We start from the raw sequence: 18,955 nt of genomic DNA on the forward strand, positions 1-18,955 counted from the left end.
CTGGGATTCCATGACTGCTTGTGAGCCCTCGTTCTCCTCTGTTGGCATAACCTCAGCCCTGGCCCAGGGCAGTTCACACAGACGTTTCTCACAGCTCAGTGCAGCATTGCAGCATTAACTGCAGAACACTGGTTTTCCTTGCCTCTAAAGCATGGAGTCCTCTCTTTCTTTCCTGTAGGAGAAGATGGCCTCAGCTCTGGCCATGAAGAACGACACCATCCAGACGCTGCAGACGGCCATCGAGGAGGAGAAGAAGGAGCAGTGGAGGGCCGAGGGCCGCAGTTACCTCTTCGATGCCAAACGGGTGAGCACTGCTGCAGTGCCAGGGCAGCCTGCCCTGCTGGGCCCCTGGCACACACCATGCTGCACGCACCAGCTCTGTGCCAGCCTCCAGCCCGCGTGCCGCTGTGTTGCAGAACAACATCGCAATGCTGCTGGAAGCCAACTACCGGGAGCGCCTGCTGACCGTGTACAACGAGGTGAAGAAGAGGCTGGACTACCAGGTGGCCCTGCAGAACCTGAAGCGGCAGAAGGAGCAGGACCACATGATCCAGTGGGTGGAGAAGAGCGTTGTTCAGAGCATCACACCTCAGCAGGTACTTGCTGGGGTTTACCTGCTTTGCGTTTTAGCCTGCACAAAGGTTTGCTGTTCAGGGATCCTGGCTCAGGAGGGGATGGGTGGCCTTGGCCAGGGGTGGGACTGGATCCAGTCCTTTGAGGTCTTTGATGTCCCTTCCAACTCAAACCTTGTGGGATTCCAGGAATCTGTGCTTTAGTGGATGTGAATCTCTGACTTCATGAGCTATAATTGCATCTCTCTTGATCAGCAACTTAGAGGTCTAAAAAGGTTTATCTAAAATGCACTTAAATGTCTATTTTCTTGTTGAAATGTCCCTGAAGGCTGTTTCCTGTCTCTTGCAGCAGAAGGAAAGCATTGCCAAGTGCATCATGGACCTGAAGGCACTGTCCAAGAGTGCCCAAGCAACTATGCGAGCAGTCTGAGCCCACTGACGTGTCCCAATACCTCCTCTTGGATACTGTATGACTCTGAAATATCATTAAACAGACAAAAAACCTCCTTTGCTGTCTTTTCAGTTCCTGCCTGTCTGTTTGAAGTCACTGGATGGTCACAGCAGCCACTACAGCTGGTTTGTGGTGGGGGATGAGTTGGAACCACAGTGTGTGAGATCCTGTTGGATTCCTGTTTGGTCAGGAACACTTCCAAAGATACAGAGAAAAATCCTGCTGCTGAATTTGATCCCTGTGTTGGAACTCTGGGTGATAGCAGCCCCAGATACCTGCTGTCCTTGTACACACATTCTAAAATCAGGATGGTTTGTGCTCCCATTCACCTTGCCATGGGCTGGGAGGGGCTCTGGGTGAACGTTCTTGTTCTCCAAAGGAGCTGGAAACTCCCTTTCACCATAAAGCCTTGTGACGTGTTGAAAGTGGGTTCTGGGAAAAGAGATGGTGCAGGAAATGTGTCAATGGCTCCCGAAAAACGCCCTCAGCTGGCCGTGTGTGTGTACTCAGTCTGAAATGGGACATGGGCGTGTGTATTCCAAAAGGGTTTTTCTGGACTTCCATCATTCTGTTCATTTTATGGGAAACTTTTCCCTGAAGGAATTAGTTTAAACTCAAAAATCCCAGCAATGCACACTGACAAATAAACTCCTCCTGTGTGTGCTGTGATTTATGGAGTCCATAAACCCAAGTGGGCAGACTGGGGCTGCCTGCAATCCCATTTCTCTGTGGGGTTAAGAAACAGTTTTCCTACACTTCCAGTACCTCAGTTCACCAAAATGGTGTCCTTTATAGGCAAGAACCTTGTTCAGCCCCACCTAAGCTGAAGCTGCCTTCCTTTTTTAGACTAACAGCTCCAGAGAATGCAGGTGTCTTTCATGGTTTCCTGTTGTTTGACAATTTAAATAAAAAAGTGAAGTTGCTTAACTTCCACAATTGTGTAAGTCCACGTCTGACTGACATTTGAGCTTCTGGCTCGTGTGACAGATTCTTCTCACACAGCAAGTGGTTAAAGTGGTGTGCTGACACTTGGGGAGTTTTCCAGCAGCACTTCCATGGTGGGAGGTAAGATGGAGCCATATCATTTCTTGTTTCTTTTATTCTTGTACACTCTGCGAGGTTTGGTGTGGGAAACTGGGAGGTTTCATGGCTTGACTCCTCTGGAATGTGGCAACAATGGGATGCAGGAGGAAAAGTGGCAGCAGCAGAGAACGGGGTGTTTGTTTTCATGTTGTTGGAATATTTTCACATTGTTCACGATCCACAGTTTGCAAAGCATGTGGTGAGAAATGCCAGTGCAGGCATTTTGTAGTGGAATATCTTTTAGAATCCCTATCTCTAAGATTGCACACACAAATTGGAGAAAGTTACTGTTCCTGTTCTGGTGGGAAAAGTCAATTTAACTTAACATCAAGGGAGGAACTTTTCAAAGCTGCTTCTGATTATGAAAATGTTCACAGGGTTTTAACTGCTGCAAAAATAGTCCTGTAGGTGCTTTTTAGTTATTAAATATCCTCCATTTTCTGGGTGGAGAAGGCGCTGTGCAGGGAGCAGTGAACTCTGTGTACAGGAACAAGACACAGGGGCTGGTGCTGAGGAACTGCCAGGTTTGAGTGGCTTTGTGCCACTTCTACAAGATTTCCAAGAAATGGGTAGAAACTAAGTCAAGTCTTTTGAGTTAGAAGAGGATAACAAATTTGTATGCGTATATAAATATAACTCTTTGCCTTTCTTTCAGCTTCTGTTCCTGTCAGTTAACGCTCTGAGAAAATGGGAGGCAGGTCCTCAAAAGAAGCTCCAGGTATTTTATATTTTAGGGCATTTCCTTAGCTGCAGTGTTGCTGACTGAGGTGGTGTCCTGCTCTGAGGGTGGTTGGGGAAGAGCTGCATGGCTGCCATGGGCTGCCTGCCACAGTCACCATCTGAGCAGCAGAATTTTCCTGTCTGCTGCTTCCACTTTCAGACAGGCTGCACAGACACAGCCCCCCGTGTGCTTCTAGTTGCTTGTAGTACTGCTGGAGAGATTTGCACATTCTAAAATAACCTTTTTTTTTTTTCTATTGCAGTTACATCAGGACCCATTTGCCCTACTGTCCCTGTCCCCACCACTGCCCACACCCCTACAGATGATTTCAGAACTGCAGAAGTCAGATGTGGGATTAATAAGTAAATACTGCACCTTTATTTCCTGATTTCAAACCCAGAGTTCCCTGAGACTGCAGCTTTCTTCTGCAAGGGAAGGGTTATATATCACATATTTAACATCTTGGGGGTTTAAGTTTGGTTAGAATTGCCTGCTCTGTGCACTGGATGGGTGTTCCTAGAGATGCTCAGTGCAGACACACACGTTAGTCTCATGGGGCTGGGGATAAATGTTACACTCCATAAAGCTTGGTTAATTTGAGCACTGCTGATGCTTCAATCCCTCTGCTGAAACTGGGGATTCTGACAGGATTTCCTGTGTATCAACAGCGATGAAATACTGTACATGTCACTGGCCTTCATCTCTGGCATCCTCCTGACTGTCCTGGTTTTTGCAATCATCTTCCTCTTCAGAAAAAGTGAGTGACACAGTCGAGGGCATAGCAGCAGACTGATGGTGGCTGCAGAAATGGCTCAAATAATGTGTGCCTTGAATGATTGTGTGTTGGTGAACAGCTCACTCCTGGCAGTAGCTCCTCGTGAATTGTCCCAGTGGTGTTTTCAGGAAAGAATTAACTTTGCCACTGAGGAGTTCTGGGGCTTTCTGTTGGTTGTGGCCTTTTCTCATCCTAACCCTGGCTGCACTGAATTCATCCTGGCCACTTCCAGCAGGTGGGCAGGGACTGGGCAGCCCAAAGTGCCACTTTGCTGTGCAGGTGTGTGCCAGAGGTTACACATCACCTGCCTGTCACCCTCTGCCCTCCCTTGCACACACCTGAGACTGGGATCCCTTTCCTTCCTAGGGTCTAAAAGATGCCACCAAAATTTACAAGAGGAAACTTTCTCCCAGATGGCAGCTGAGGAATCTGTTAGGAACACCCAGGTAAATGCCACAACTGTCATTTTAATACTTCTTGGAGATATTTCACATTCTTGATAGTGTGGTAAATATTAATTTGGGGTGGGAGGGAGAAAAGGCACCTTTGAGACTCAACTGTTATTCAGCAGTTCTTTTGACAACTTCAGGGGCTCTGGGGCTCAACCACTGATGAGGCAGCTTAGGAGAAATCTTTTTAAAGGGGGAACATGTCTGCAGTTTTCCTCTGTGATACAAATTCTTTGGAAGCCCTAAAGGAGACTTTACCCTGAGCCAGCCTGGCCAGTGGGATGAACCAGCATTTAGCAATTTCCCATGCACGACAGGCTGCTAATGGGATGTGGTGTTGAGGACAAGTCACAAGTGGGAAATCCCTGCTGACATGCAGTGTTCATGCACTCTCTAATGTCTGTGGCTTCTCTCACATCCTCAGAATGAAGTGACCTACAGCACTGTGGTCTTCCAGCGGGGCAGGACACCACAGCCTGTGTGATGAGGAAGCTCCAAATGGAATAAAAACGATCCCACTTTCTGGACATCAAAAGCCACGAGGATGTTACACCGAGGGAATGCCCTGGGAATGCCCCCATGCCCTCTGTAACACAGCTCTTTTTGTAGTTACAACAGGAAATTGTCTCCTGTTCAAACTGGCTGCCAACAGCTGTGGGCAAATGGACAGTTTCGATACAGGATTTCCTCATCTGTATAAATCTCCCTGCCTTGTACAGTTTCCGTTTGTGAGAACCACCAGAGAGACGTGAGAAATGAAAATGTTTCTCTGCACCTATCCATATCTGTGTCCTCGTGTTTCCCTTTTCTGTCACCAACTCCAACATTTTCTGGTCTGTTTTTTTTTTTTTTTGATTGCCAAGTGTTCTGCTTAGTTATTTTCTGTTATTGAAGTGATGATTATGAAACATTTGGATGCAAATCTGTGCTTCCTGGTTGGCTCCCATGAAGGAAATGCACAATCAGAGAGTGACAGCCAGAATCCCCGGGAATGTTCATGCAGGTGCTTTTACCCACGGTGTTCTAAGTGCAGTGTGAAAATGATTTGTTCCCTGTGCATGGGTGATTTTGCGGGGCTGGCAGTGTCAGAGCAGGGCTGGAGATGCCACCTGATGGCAGCAGCAGCCTGGGCTGGGGCTGCCGGGGTGCCCTGTGCTGCTCCAGCCCCGCACACCCAGCAGGGCCCCGGCTTCGGTATTTGGAGATGGAGAAAGAAAAGAGCCTGGCCTTTAACAACCTCTTTTCAGTCTGACCCATGTGGTGTAACAATTGCTGCCACTTCTGAGCCATCCCAGGCAGGACATCAACTGAAACTGGGCAGGGTTTTTTGGTCATGGGAGGACTCAGCAGGCAGAATTAATATAAAATCCATCTACTCTTTATTATTATTATTATCATGAAAACGTGACAACACTGGATGAAGCACAAGCTGGTCAGACTCAAGTTTAGTCTGAATGGACAGACAAGAATGGTCAGAGAGCTTGTGAGCTGCTGGATTATGAACAGCAAAGAACTTATCCTGTTTTTCAATCAACTCAACCAATCCTCATGCTAAAAAAACCCAAAACCCCCAATCAGAAAAAGTTTCCATCTTCTGTGTTCAGAAATTATATTACATAAAAGCATATATTCACATGGAGCTGTAGAGCAGCCTCAGACCCACCGGTTGCTGCATTTCCCAGGAGTTTCTTGGCAAAGCCAGGTGCTTTATCAACATTCTGGTGCTCACTGGCTGCTTCAGCCTCTGTTATGACTCTGGGTCTGTTGTTTGCTCTGCAAGGGCTGGCTCTGGTTTTTTGCACAGGATGTAAGTCCTTAAAATGAAAAGGTACATGGTTCTGAACTTCTTTATCTTGTAGGCATAGACAATGGGGTTCATGACAGAGTTGGCATGGGATAAGAGGATCGCCAAGTAAATCAAATATGGGGGGATCTGAGAGTCAGGGTGAAAATAGAAAACACAGTTTATAGTGCACAGAGGCAGCCAGGAGATTGCAAACAGGAGGAGGACAAGGGCAAGAGACTTGGCTGTCCTGAACTCATGGCCATAGAAAGCCCCAGCCCCTCTGACTCCTTGGCTGAGCTTGGTGCGGACGATGTAGAAGACCTCGGCATACAGAACACACATGATGAGCAAGGGCACGAGGGTCCACAGGAAGAAGCAGAAATACACCATGTAATCCATCCTCATCACGGAGATGAACCTGCAGCGGAGGAAGCTGGAGCTCCTGGGGCCTGCCTTGTTCCAGCCGAACATGGGCACCAGCCCTCCCAGCAGGGACAGGCACCAGCACAGCCCCAGCGCCCACCAAACTCTCCTCTCTGTGGTGATTGTTTTATATCTGTAGGGGAAGAAATCCCAGGTCATGTTAAAGAGAAGCATTTCAAGGTAGTTAAGGATGAACTCACCTGTTCAGGTACTGCAGGAACCCAAATTTTGTCTTGACACAAGCCCCACCTCCTCATTTGAAGCAGTGACTTTGCAGCATCAGTAGGAACTGTGCTAAAGTTCCCCTGTTTAAAATTGGATGTTTAACCTATTTTATTTCTTGTTTCATTCTGATCCTAGTTCTCCTCTGGCCAGGATATTGCTTTGCTGCGCTTGGAAGTCCTATCTCATTTCTTGGCTTCCTTGGGTGTACCTTCCTCTTTTTATTTGGCTTATGCCATTTGTAGGGCTAAAATTAATTCTACAGCTCCACAGGTCCTTTCCCATTTTTATAAAAAAATGACTTCTTGGATGCCTGAGGTTATGCTTTGCTTTTCTACCTTGTGTACTTTTCATTTAAATGTAAACAGTGAGGCCAATTAACAGTGAGTAAACTGTTAATAAGTTTGTTACCACTTTTGTATTTTCAGCAAATACGAAAAGGAATTTTATTTAAAAGACAAGCATCAGAAACCTAAAAAAAACCCCTATAACACACTCAGCATCCTGTGCAATTACCAAAAGTGCTGAAAATATAACACTCTGCCCACAGATGCATCCTGTGACCGCACTCTGGTCGGGGATAACAGAGCTGAGGTGGTTATCCAGCTCATGAGAAGCTGCTCCTTGAGCACCCCCAGCTCTCCAGAAAGCCCATCCCAGGTGGGCTCCGAGGCACAAACACCCATTTCACAGTAATGGGAGGTTGGAAAGGAGGGCAGAGGATCCAGGGTGGGGCAGCCTCACCTGGTGGGCAGCTTGACGCGCAGGTACCTGTCGATGGCGATGGCCAGCAGGGACAGGATGGAGGCGTTGCTGAACACCAGCATCAGGCAGCACACGAAGAGGCAGCCGTAGGTGGGCATGGCCGTGCCCAGGCTCACCACGATGGCCAGGGGCATCACCAGCAGCCCCATGGCAGCGTCGGCCAGCGCCAGGGAGGCGATGAAATAGAGCGTGGTGCTGTGGAAAGCCGCGTTCAGCCGCGCTGCCCAGATCACCAGGGCGTTGCCCAGCGTGGCGCACAGCGCCAGCAGGCACTCGGTGCCAATGTAGATCCCGTCCAGGCTGCTCAGGGCCAGGCTGCTGTTGGGCATCCCGGGCTCTGCAGCTGCAGCAACGTGACAGCATCGACGGCCACGCTGGGATCCTCGGGCTGTGCTCGCCTGTTCCGGGGCTCTGACAGACACCCACACCTCTGTGCTACCTCATGACCTCAGCACCCGGGCAGCAAATCAGATATCTGCTGGTATCTCAGCACCAGGAGCTGCTGCCCTCTCTGCAGACCCCTCTGGAGCTCACTGCATCCCTCCAGCAGCCTCAAGCCAGCACGGTGCCTTGGGAAGCCGTGTGGAAGGGAGAACTGTCCTCCCACAGTCCTTACCAGCAACTTATTAAGAAATCCTTCCACAGGTTCCTCTTTCAAGCCCCTTTGGAGGTGCAAAAGTGGCAACAGCAGTTGGCTGCAAAGCGGCCACTTATCAGTGCAGCTTCTTCTCGCTGTCACTGTCACGCTGCTCGGGCGCTTATCAGTGCAGTGAATGTCCCTCACTGTCACTCTGGGGCAGCTCAGGGATGCAGTGAATCTGTCCCTCACTGTCACTCTGGGGCAGCTCAGGGATGCAGTGACTCTGTCCCTCACTGTCACGCTGCTCTGGGATGCAGGTGACTCTGTCCCTCACTGTCACGCTGCTCGGGGATGCAGTGACTCTGTCCCTCACTGTCACTCTGAGGCTGCTCGGGGATGCAGGTGACTCTGTCCCTCACTGTCACTCTGAGGCAGCTCAGCTGCGGGGTGGTGAAGGGGCTGCATTTGAAAACCAAAGGGTGAAGGTAAGGATGGGGAGAAGTAACTCTGCTGTTACCAACACAGGGAAAACAGACTTGACCCGGAGAAAAATTAATTCCCAATCAAATCAGAGCAGGATAACGAGAAAGAAAGGCAAGTTGCAGAGGCAGAGGGCGGGTGCTGGAGCAGAGGCTCCTCCCTGGCCTGGCTGGACCGGGCAGCCGGAGCTGGAGCCAGAGGATGGAGCAGCCCCTGCCCAGGGGCCCACGGATCTGCTCCTGCAGCTCGGATTTAACAGCTCTGCCTCTGCCCATGCCCTTCCCTGCAAGGCAGGTGCTTTTCTATGGGGACACTGTGTCCGCGGGCGATGCCCCCGAGCCCAGCTGGGGCCGGATCGGGGGTTCCAGCCAGCACCTCCCGTTCCCTCCAGGTTCCTGCCGGGGCGGGCACAAGGCGCTCTGATGCTGCTCAGGTGCTTCCTCAGCAGGCAGCATCTGTTTCCTGTGCTAACCCTGACAGAGCCCGGCTGCGGTGACTCCCGTGTCCCCGCAGGAGGATGAGCTGTGCCCTCTGCTGCGCCGGCACGGGCAGGGCTCTCCCTGTGCCCTGGGGCGCAGCATCCCTGGGGCAGCAGGCGGAGGGTTGGGGCAGGCTGGGGCTCCAAGGCTGGGGCTCCAAAGTTGGGGTTCTAAGGTCGGGGTTCCACGTTTGGAGTTCCAAGGTCAGGGTTCCAAGGTTGGGGCTCCAAGATTGGGACTCCAAAGTTGGGGTTCCAAGGCTGGGGGTCCAAGGTCGGGGTTCCAAGGTCGGGGTTCCAAGGTCGGGGCTCCAAGGTTGGGGCTCCAAGGTCGGGGTTCCAAGGGGTGTTTTTGTTATCCACTGAGGTGGCTCCATGCCGGGCAGTTTGGGATCGGGAGAGTCCCGGGGATGTCACCCTGAGATGGGGTTAAAGCTCTCGGATCCCCAGCACTCGATGGTTTTGCCATTTAAAGGCTGAGCTCTGTTCTTGGATGGCTCCAGCGAAAGGCTTCCAGCTCCTCCCGAGGGATCCTCCTACATCCTGGTGAGATAAGGATCAGGAAGGGAAGGTCTCTGCAACCTCAGCTGCAGCTTTGAGCACAGATTCCCTTTTCACTCCGGGGGTGGAGGGGAGGAGAACAAATTCACTGGAAAAAGTCATGTCTAAGTGACACACAGAAAAAAAAAATGTCCCACAACAATGATCTTATCCTGTGAGTCAACAACAGCCAGTCTGTCTTTGTTCTGGGGGGGTTTGGGGCACTGGGGGGAGCACAGGGCAGCCTCTCCAGGGTGAGCCCCCCAAGGGGCCCTGCCTGGCACGGGGGGCTCGGGGGTCCCCACTCACACAGGGCCAGCCTGTCCCAGCCACAGCCACCTCCCTGCCTTGGCACACCTGTGCCCCCTTTCCTCACATCCCAGCAGCTCCTGCTCCTGTGCCAGGGGGTGTGCAGGAGGTTTTCCCTGGATTTCAGAATTCAATGTTTACTTTATAGGGAAAACCCCAAGGAACTCCTAAAGCAAGCAGTGGTGAGTGGTGAGCTCTGTCCTGGCCCTTCCCTGCCTGGAAGGAAGTGGAAGGCAGCAGAGGGAGGATGTGAGTGTGGAGCAGAGTCACAGCTGGGTGACTGTGGGCTGCTGGATTATGAACAGAATGAGAGAATGGAGCCTGGCGTGGGGGACAGCGTCCTGTCTGTGCCTCAGTTTCCCCAGCATGGTAAAAGGAGTGTTAATCTGGTCTACACAGAGCTGGGAAAGGCTGGGCAGGAGCAGAACCCTTTGGGTTTCCCTCTGAAATTCCCCATTTGGGATTTTTTCCCCTGCTCCTCCAATGGGGGCACAGTGGCATTGGAAAACCACTGCTGGTTTTTCTCAGAGATGCACAAACCTGAAGGAACCCTTCCTCTGGCACACAGAGCTGTGCTGAAAGGCAGAGTTCACTGTCCTTAGAATGCAGGGCTGGTTCCAAAGATGATTTCAGCTGCTGTCAAGAGCAAATTGTCAGAGGAGAATCAGATCTGGAAAGCTCTTCCCCTCCACATCCCATTCCCTGAGTCTGAGCCGTGCTGGGCTCGGGTTCTCCCGAGGATTTGGTCCCAAAGCCCCAGAGCTGGAGGGAGCTGAGTTTGCTGCTCCTGCTGAGTCCCTGTGGGAGGAGCTGGGGCAGCCAAACCAGTACAGCCCAGTGCCTTTGCTGGGAGGGATCCCACCCTGCTCCCCACGGCTGCCCCGGAGCTCCAGCTGCAAACAGGGCCGGGCTGCACGACAGGGGCTTGGACTGGTTAAATTGTGGGGTGTTTTAAAGTTAACTGCACTGTAACTGGAGTTTTTAGGGTTCTCTTGGGGTGTGGCTGTGGGCTGAGCTGGCACAGGGCCCTGTTTGATGCCAGCCCCTCTGTGCACAGGCAGATCCGTGCCAGCCTGGGCAGCAGCAGCGTGCCAGGGTTATCCTGCCCTTCCTTCCCATCACCCGGGGCTGGCAGGGACAGGGGGCTGCCCTGGCTCACTGGGGACTGCCTGGAATGTTCCATTCCCAGAGCTGCCCTCCCAGCCTGGGGCAGAGCCGTGCAGAGCCATGCAGAGCCGTGCAGAGCCATGCAGAGCCGTGCAGAGCTGTGCAGAGCCATGCAGAGCCATGCAGAGCCACCTCCTGCATGTGAGGGGAGGAAATCACCTGGGTTTGTGTCCCACAGCCTCTCCCAGCCCTGCCAACGACAGCAGATCCAGGACCCCACTGCACAGCACACACCTTTCCATCCTCGCTCTTCCTTACGGACTGGTTTACAATTCCATGGAAATGGCATTCAATAAATCCTGGGGAGATGAAAGGGAGCTCGGAGCTGGCAGGAGGCTCTTTAGAGAGGCTCCATTTGCACAAATTGTCTGGCTGACAGCAGAGAAACTGTTTTGACATTTTATAAACTCTTCCACTGATAATTTTGCGTCTCAGTGCAGCAGGGCTGGGGGAGGCAGGACGGGGTGAAACAGCAAAGCCAAGGCCCTGAGCTCCCTTCCCAGCTCCTATTTCTGAGCACCAGGAAAGTGTTTAACTGCACAGCACTGCAAAGGCAGCCTTGCTCTGAAGAGAAAGGGAGGAAAGGCCATTATCTCACCAATGAGCATCCTCAGGAGGGCACAGCTCACCTGGCACAGGCAGCACCCACTGCCACTGCCCTGCCTGTCCCCAGGGGCTGTAAAACCCATCTAGCAGCTTCTCCAAAGCAGTTTGTCTCCTGCAAGGGTTGAGTGCACACTGCCAGGAATCAGCTCTATCAACTATGTGTGCTTGATGCAGGGTCACTGAGTTACTCTGAATTTCGAGTGTTTAGTGGCATCTCAGGTCACAAATGTCCCAGATTAAATGAATAGGTATTTCCTATTTCCAAGGTATTTCCTCAGATTTTGGGTCATCCTGTGCAGGGCCAGGAGCTGGATTGGTGATCCCTGTGGGTCCCTCCCAGCTCAGGATATTCTATGATTCTATGAATATCTGTTGTAATTTATTTATGAATCATGACTCACTCTCTGACTGGCATTCGTGGACTAATTCATCACTGCCAGCATGACTGGGGGGGAGAGCTTACATTTCCTCTGGATATCTTTTAAGTGCTTTTTTCCTGCCTTTATTTCCCTAATCAAAGCCAGCCCTTATTTATAGCGCTGCCGTTTCTGTCCGGGTAAGCCCGGCGTGGCCCCAATGGCTTAACAGGATTTATTTACCCAGCCTAACCCGGGTAATGAACGGGGATTTGGCCCTGTGGCTGCTCTAATCCCCTGCAGGTGGGAGCTGAGGATTTCCCTGAGGAGCTGCAATTCCGAATGGACAAATGAATCCCCACGGGCCCTTGGGGAGGGAAGGAGCTGCTGGCCCCAAAGCAGAGAGGAGAGGGGTCCCAATGCCCACCCTGACCCCACCCAGGCTCCCCCAGCTCGCTGCCTCTGCCCTGGGCTCAGTTCATGGTGTCTGAAGGGGCAGAGGAGGAAGGAGGGAGGCTCAGCTCACACCAAGGGCAGCCAGGAAAGCCTTTGGGCCCTCCTTGGATCTAGGATGGGCTGAAAACAATCCATTTTCAGGGAAGAGCTCCTGAGAGGAGCCTGGGCTGTACCCAGAGCTCGGCTCCACCACAGGAAGATGAGCTGGAGGCAGCCAGGCTCTGGGGGCCAGGTTTGCCAGGGAAGCTCTCTAGGAAGGAAGCATTGTTTGTACCTTTTTATTTTTGATGTATGTATATTTGGATCCAACCTTTTCCATGATGGATGGCAGAAATCAAGGCCTCTTTTGTTCTGCAGTTAACTCAGAGATGGTTTTGGTTCCTTAGTGAAAAAAAGGAATTTATTTTTCCTTACAACAAAACACACACAGAGAGCTCTCATTGCTGTAGAAAACTGCTTTGTTAATGACACATTGCCAGGATTTGGAGCGAAATAAAGTATTCTGAAACACTGGCTGCAAGTGTTGGAGCGTCACCATGACGTACCTGGAGTTAAGGTTTGTCTGAAGCAATCCCATCACTGCAGTGGAAAGGAATTCAAAGGGAGCGTGTTCCCAGGTGAACCCCAGCACCGTGTTCCTGGGCTGAGGGGATGCAGCTCTGCCCTTGTGCAGCCCTGGGCTGGCACAGCCCCTGCATGGGAACCGCACGTGGGCAGGACGAAGGACGGGGACAGAGATAAAACGTCTTTGTTTCCATCTGCTCAGCCCCCGTCACTCCCACCCCATCCCATCCAAACACGGGGGTGAAACTGCTGAGCTGGGCTTGGCTCCCCCAAAGCTCTGCTGGGCTGCCCAGGGTCCGAGCACGGAGCAGAGAGCGTGGGCAGAGAGCTGCTGGGGTGGGGAGGTGCCCAGAGAGCTCAGTGGGTGCCCAAAGAGCTCAGTGGGTGCCCAGAGAGATGCTGGGATGTCCAAGGAGCTGCTGGGGTGGGGAGGTGCCCAATCATCTGCTCCAGTGACCAAGGACTTGCTGGGGCAGGGACGTGCCCGCAGCACACACAGCGGGGGTGACAGAAGCCATCGGGGGTGACAGGAGCCATTGGGGGTGGCAGGAGCCATCGGGGGTGGCAGGAGCCATCGGGGGTGGCAGGAGCCTTTGGGCAGTGACAGAAGCCATCGGGGGTGACAGAAGCCATCGGGGGTGGCAGGAGCCATCGGGGGTAACAGGAGCCATCGGGGGTGGCAGGAGCCTTCGGGAGAAGCCGTCACAGTCTGGAATGCGGCTCCTCACCACAGCACACAGCCCAGGCAGTAAAACAAGCGATGAAAGGCTCTGATACCTCTGCGGTTTCTGTAGCTCTGGAAAGACAAGTGGAGATTTCTGTCATTAAGGCAACCTTAGCAGCCGGCCCCCGCCAGCCCAGCAGCTCAGCTCCCATCCTGCTTTATCGAACCGGGCAGCAGCTCCTGGGACGCTTTTTGTTTGTTTAGGGTAAAGTGAGATCTGGCAGATAATGCCCTCATCCCTGGCACGTTTGTTTGCTGCTCTCAGGGGTTCAGGCTTTCCCCAGTCCCTGCCACAGTGCTGGGACAGCCCCAGCCCATGCAGCCCGGCCGGCTGCAGCCCCATCTGCTGCATTTCTCACTCCAGATGCCGCTGCTCCCTCCCTGCTCACTGCCAGGGCTGCACTCGGGCTGCGAGACGAGCGATTGCAGATGCATCTGCTGCTATTTATGCAAACACTCCCTTCTCAAAGGGCAACACAGGGAAGTGCTGGGAGCCAAAGCACACCCAAACGGCTCGGGGATGTCACTGGGATTCCAGCTGGGCTGCAGCCACGCACTGACAGCACTGACTGCTCGTGGGGAGCCTCTCCATAACCCCTGTGTGCCCCAAGGAGATCCCTGAGTGTGCCCAGGGTGCCCAAGGAGATCCCTGAGTGTGCCCAAGTATTCCTGGATGCCCCAGGGAGATCCCTGACCGTGCCCAGGTGCCCCAGGGTGCCCAAGGAGATCCCTGACCATGCCCAGTGCCCCAGGGTGCCCTGCCAGCCCCGGTGGGGCGGTGGCCCCGCTGTCCCTGCCCAGGGGGACAGGGCAGGGTGGCAGGCACACAGGACATGCATGCAGCCCTTCCCAGGCACTGCCTGTGAGTCACTCAGCAGTGGAAGTGACTCACGACCCGCCGAGGAGGACAGAGGACAGCAGAGCTGGGCTGTGACACTCAGCTGGGAGCCAGGGCGACGCTGCTGGCAGGGGAGCTCGGCTCTGAGCAGACACAGGGGCCTCCTGCTCCTGCCCGTTCAGCGTTTGCTGCGCTGGGTCCGGCCCTCCCCAAGGAAAATACCCGCTCCTGCCGGGAAAGGGGCTCCAGGCCAGGGCTGTGCACTTGTGCGCAGGAAGCAATCAGAAAACAAAGAGTGCTGTCAGGAGTCTAAGTGCTAGTGCAATCATAATTACAGTGGAGCAGCTATCAAAGGAGCTGAGGAGCTGCCTCTGACACAGCTGCTTTTGGACAGGCCAACCCCTGGGAGCGGGAGGGATGAAGGTGCTGCAGGGTCTCCAAGGCTGGGCCATGGGTCAGTGCTCTTAGGACAGCAGAGCAGCACTAATCGGGAACACAGATCCCCTCTCCAGGTACAGGTGAGTGCATTATTCCCTCCCTGATGCCTTTACAGACCCTGTCCTGCAGCCCTGTGCCTGCTGTGCTGCTGGCTGGGGGCACAGAGGGGCTGACCCTGGCTGAGACTGGGCCTGACCCTGAGTGGAACCATTCATTAACTGGGACAGGGAACGAGGAACCTCCAGGGGTCTCACCAGGCTCCAGGAGCTGATAGACAAATGCCTGGATTACTGCTTTTACCTGCTAATCAAAAATTGCCCCTTGGCTACAATACACTCATTGTGTGACTGTGTTTAAAGAAAACAAGTGTTGAAACCCCATGAAAGGAGACGTGGGAAGGATTACTTACTGGGTTAGACATTCTCTAATTTCAATATATATGACATTTAATTTCAAGGCACTGTTTGTCTCAATGTGTGGGTTCCACAAACCCAGGCAAAGGATGTCTCTGACATCCTCTTGCAGTCACTTTCATTTTATCTTTCATTTTATCTTTGGTTTTTCCTTTCCTTTCCCCCAACTTGCCCGTACTCTGCTGCCTGGATTTTACAGAACAGAAGCGGGAAAAGGGAGCTGCAGCTGAATTGGGTGAAATGGGTGAAAGCAGCAGGCAGAGGAGGAGGAGGAGGAGGTTTGGCCCCCAGAGATGGAGGAGGCACACGGGGTGAGCAGTGCCTGGCCCCTGCACAGGAAGGAGTTGGGTAACACAGAATGTGTGGTTGCAGCTGCCTTTGAGCAGTGAGCAACGTTTGTCAGTGAAGAAAAACACATTTTACTGCCCTTGCTGAGCTCTGCTGTCCCAGTTTTTCCTGCTCGGGCCTCTCGTGCTGTGGCTGCCCACAGTCCAGGCTTTCCCCTTGCAAACCTGCTGGAGCTCTGGCACAGCCCTGCTCGGGATCCCTCCCCACATCCCACAGCTCTCAGCTCACAGCCTGATTACCTGGGAGCTGCAGCCAGGCAGGCAGGCAGTGGGCTTGGAACAGACCTGCCGTGGGACAGGGATGGGCTGTGCAGGGGATCTGCTCCTGTCTGCCCCGGGAACGGGCTCAGGGCTTGGGGATCTCCTGTCCTACAGAGCCTGGGGTGCTTAAATGGGTGTTAAATGCTCCGTTCTGCTCAGATCCCTGGCAGGGCCAGCGTGGGAGGGGAGGTGTGAGCTCGGTGACCCTCAGCCAGGGCAGTGCTGGCAGCCATGTGGGTGCTCACTGTTAATTACATCATTTAGTCATTATTCATAATGATACACTGCAATCTCATCTGTAAAGAAAATATTGTGCTTGCACTTCAAAGGCTTGTGTTGAGGGCTTTGGAGTGAGCGTTTTTCTCCTGGTTCCTCCCTGAGTGGAGTCTAAAGCATGGTTATTGTGAGTTTAGAGAGCACCAGCTCCTTCCCTGTGCAGCCTCAGCTCAGACACTGAGGGCAGGCCAGGATGGAGCAGCACCTTCACTTGTGACAGCCACAGCTAAAGGATAACGTGTTATTAGCTGCTTGGTGTCAAACCCACTTTCATTTACTGCCAGCCCTCTGATTCTATCAGCCAGGAATCCAAGGTCATTATGCAATCACAAATTGTTTCTGAATTTCATTAAATCAGCAAATGGGCCTTAGCTACATATTTACATCAGCTGAACTTGTGATCATTTATCCAATTGGGCAATTATTGTTTTGGAATAAAAGAAGTCCTGAGGGATTCTTCTTCACATTAATTTGCCTGCAGAAGGCTCAGTGCAACCTCTGCAACTCAGCTGCACGAGCAGGTGAGAAATTGCAATCCTGCTGCAGGTTCTGGGATAAATTAGTGTTTTCCTTTCAGTCTTTTACTGCTGCCATATAGCTGGAAAAGGGGAGAGAAATCTTGGTGTAATTTAATATGAATGGATTTAGACTGCAGGGAAAGTTATTGTGGCAACTCCTGTTTTGTAGAAATAGATGGGCTGTGATAAATGGCACCATTTTCCAATAAAAGTGCAGTGTGAAGGGTCACTGGGTTTCTTGGGCTGTGTCCAGGACATTCCAGGGGTGTCCTGTGTGTGACAGGATGCAGAGAATCCATTCTCTTTGCCTCATAGCCCTGTGCTGTCAGCCACTTGGGGATGTCCCTGCAAGGATGGGGTTGTTGGAAATGGGGAAACGCCCCGGGACAGACGAGGTGTGGACACGGGAGGTGACAGCCTGGATTTGCTGACCTGCAACCACTGCTGATGGGAGATGAGAGCAGGCAGGAGTGAAACAGCTCTGTGTGCCTGCAGGAGGGCAGGATTGGGCTGGGAGGAACTGAGATCCAGGTTTATTCCCTGCGGGAGCCACCAGGAAAAGTGCCTCTGGTTTCAGCTGAACTTGGACCTGCTTCTCCTCCTCTGATCATTTCATAACCAGGTTCACATTCAGATCTAATTTCAAGTACTTGCAAAGTCTGACTCAGCAACAAATGTTATCAGCTTCCACTCCAACCTGCAGAAAACGGGGGAAAAAGTCACCCTTGGCAGAGCTCACACCAAACAGGAGCTGTGTCCTGCTGAGTCAGGCCCTCAGTGTGCCTGGACCCTCATTGTTCTGAAGCTTGGAAGATGCTCCACGAGCCATGAAAGAGATAAGTGTGTGATTTCTTGGATACAATAAAACTCTTCAGTCAGTGCTCAGTGGGAAAAGCTGCAAATGTGTTGATATTTGGGGCAAAGGTTGCTAAAGCTTTAATTTCCAATGAAATTTGAGGTAAAGCCTTGCAGAATGCGCAAACATTTCCATGTACACTGAGCCTGTTAAAGGAATTGCATCCCTTGCAGTTTCTGCCCACAGGAATACGTTTTTACACAGCTTTTAAAACAGAAGTTACTGCTGATATTTTGCCCCTGCCTGTTTTCCAGACACGGCCTCATGTTTTTAAACATTGAGCAGTAACTTCCTAAGTTCACAGATTTCACGATAACGTTTTACTCCGAATAAACAAGTTGCTCAACCACGAGTGCTGAGCATCCTTGGAGGCAGCTGCTTCTGTCACCCCGACTGTCCCCCTGTGCCCGAGCCTCTCATGCTGGGGCTGCCAAGTCCTGCAGAGACAAGTGTGGAAATCCTTCAAACATCACCCTGCCTGCAGAGATTCACCCGATTCACCTGCTCACGGTGGTCCCCAGGGAAGGAGACACCTCTGCAGCCATAAAAACAGCGATTTACAGATCGCTATCAGCAGCCACAAATTGTACCTGGAAGCCAAATTCTCCTCTGTGTGTTCATTTCTGCTGCACGCACAAAGCTGTGAGAGGGAGAACTGGAGCAGGTTCAGTTACAGGCATGCGGTGTTTGGGCATCGCAGCCATGCAGTGACTGCTCCTCCTGGGGTATTTGTACATTCCTAACGAGGAAAGAAAGCCCTGAAATTTACTGACTGTTGACATTAGCTTTTCTGGAGTGTGCAGTTTAGAGCTGAATTATAGTTAGGTTGGGGCAGATGAAGTGATCCCAGATCAGTGACTGTGCTGGACTCCTGACCCGATCCTCCCTGTGTGTCACTTACAAACCTCAGTGACAAAAACTCCGTCAGGACATTTATGTGCTGTTCCCATTTATGTGCAGTTTCCATTCATGTTCCGTTTCCCCTTCCCGCATTTTGTCTGTTTCTTGCCAATTGCACGTGTACTTCAGTTCCTTCTTTTCAGGCTTTTCTAAACAAATAAACCAATTGTTTGAAGTGTTGTGTTTCAAGAGAAGCTTTTTAAGGGGTGAAGGAGGAGTGGTGCTGCTCCTGAGCCCTGTGGCGTGGTAGTGCTCCATGACCTCTTGGTGACTCTTGTCCTGTCCCGTGTGAGCAGTGCAGCATCATCTCCCTATGGAAACACCCTCAGCCCAGTCACCCTGCTTGCTGTCCGCCCTTTCCACGGGGAAATTCCCCCAAAATCCACCCTGAGCCCAGCCTGAGGCCGGTCCCTCTGCTCCTGTCCCTGTTCCCTGCGATCAGACCCCAAACCCCGCGTCTATCCCTCCCTGTCAGGAGCTGTGCAGAGCCTCAAGGTCCCCCGGAGCCTCCTTTTCTCCGGGCTGAGCCCCTCTCCAGCCGCTCCCGGCGCTCCAGCCGCTTCCCGGCTCCGCTCCCTGCCCCGGACACGCTCCAGCCCCG

General features: G+C 52.4%; 2 protein-coding genes across 3 annotated transcripts; one reads left to right on the forward strand and one right to left on the reverse strand.

Moving 5' to 3' along the window:
* Window positions 1-999: 999 nt before the first annotated feature.
* C28H1orf162 (chromosome 28 C1orf162 homolog) lies at window positions 1,000-5,662 on the forward strand. 2 transcript variants are annotated; one of them, XM_026796859.2, is made up of 6 exons: window positions 1,000-2,088; window positions 2,762-2,824; window positions 3,090-3,189; window positions 3,496-3,584; window positions 3,969-4,048; window positions 4,476-5,662. In XM_026796859.2, the coding sequence occupies exons 2-6, from the start codon at window positions 2,794-2,796 to the stop codon at window positions 4,533-4,535; spliced, it is 360 nt and encodes a 119-aa protein (XP_026652660.2). In that variant the 5' UTR covers window positions 1,000-2,088; window positions 2,762-2,793; the 3' UTR covers window positions 4,536-5,662. The 2 variants fall into 2 exon arrangements, with proteins under 2 accessions (XP_026652660.2, XP_014126660.2); XM_014271185.3 differs by having other exon boundaries at window positions 1,000-2,824.
* Window positions 5,310-7,853, reverse strand: ADORA3 (adenosine A3 receptor). The gene is made up of 2 exons (XM_005492869.4): window positions 7,227-7,853; window positions 5,310-6,393 (listed from the first exon to the last, which is right to left on the reverse strand). Exons 1-2 carry the CDS (start codon window positions 7,574-7,576, stop codon window positions 5,799-5,801), a joined length of 945 nt encoding a protein of 314 aa, XP_005492926.2. The 5' UTR covers window positions 7,577-7,853; the 3' UTR covers window positions 5,310-5,798.
* Between the last annotated feature and the right edge of the window lie 11,102 nt (window positions 7,854-18,955).

Source organism: Zonotrichia albicollis, chromosome 28, assembly GCF_047830755.1.
Source record: "Zonotrichia albicollis isolate bZonAlb1 chromosome 28, bZonAlb1.hap1, whole genome shotgun sequence".
Taxonomy (NCBI): domain Eukaryota; kingdom Metazoa; phylum Chordata; class Aves; order Passeriformes; family Passerellidae; genus Zonotrichia; species Zonotrichia albicollis.

Excerpts from the sequence above, each read along its gene's own strand:
- C28H1orf162 (XM_014271185.3), top strand. The coding sequence starts at position 2,794 with ATGGGAGGCAGGTCCTCAAAAGAAGCTCCAG. Across the intron at positions 2,825-3,089 it reads GTCCTCAAAAGAAGCTCCAG|TTACATCAGGACCCATTTGC; the intron begins GTATTTTATATT and ends TTTCTATTGCAG. Across the intron at positions 3,585-3,968 it reads CATCTTCCTCTTCAGAAAAA|GGTCTAAAAGATGCCACCAA; the intron begins GTGAGTGACACA and ends TTTCCTTCCTAG.
- ADORA3 (XM_005492869.4), bottom strand. The coding sequence starts at position 7,576 with ATGCCCAACAGCAGCCTGGCCCTGAGCAGCCTGGACGGGATCTACATT. Across the intron at positions 6,394-7,226 it reads CGCGTCAAGCTGCCCACCAG|ATATAAAACAATCACCACAG; the intron begins GTGAGGCTGCCC and ends CTTCCCCTACAG.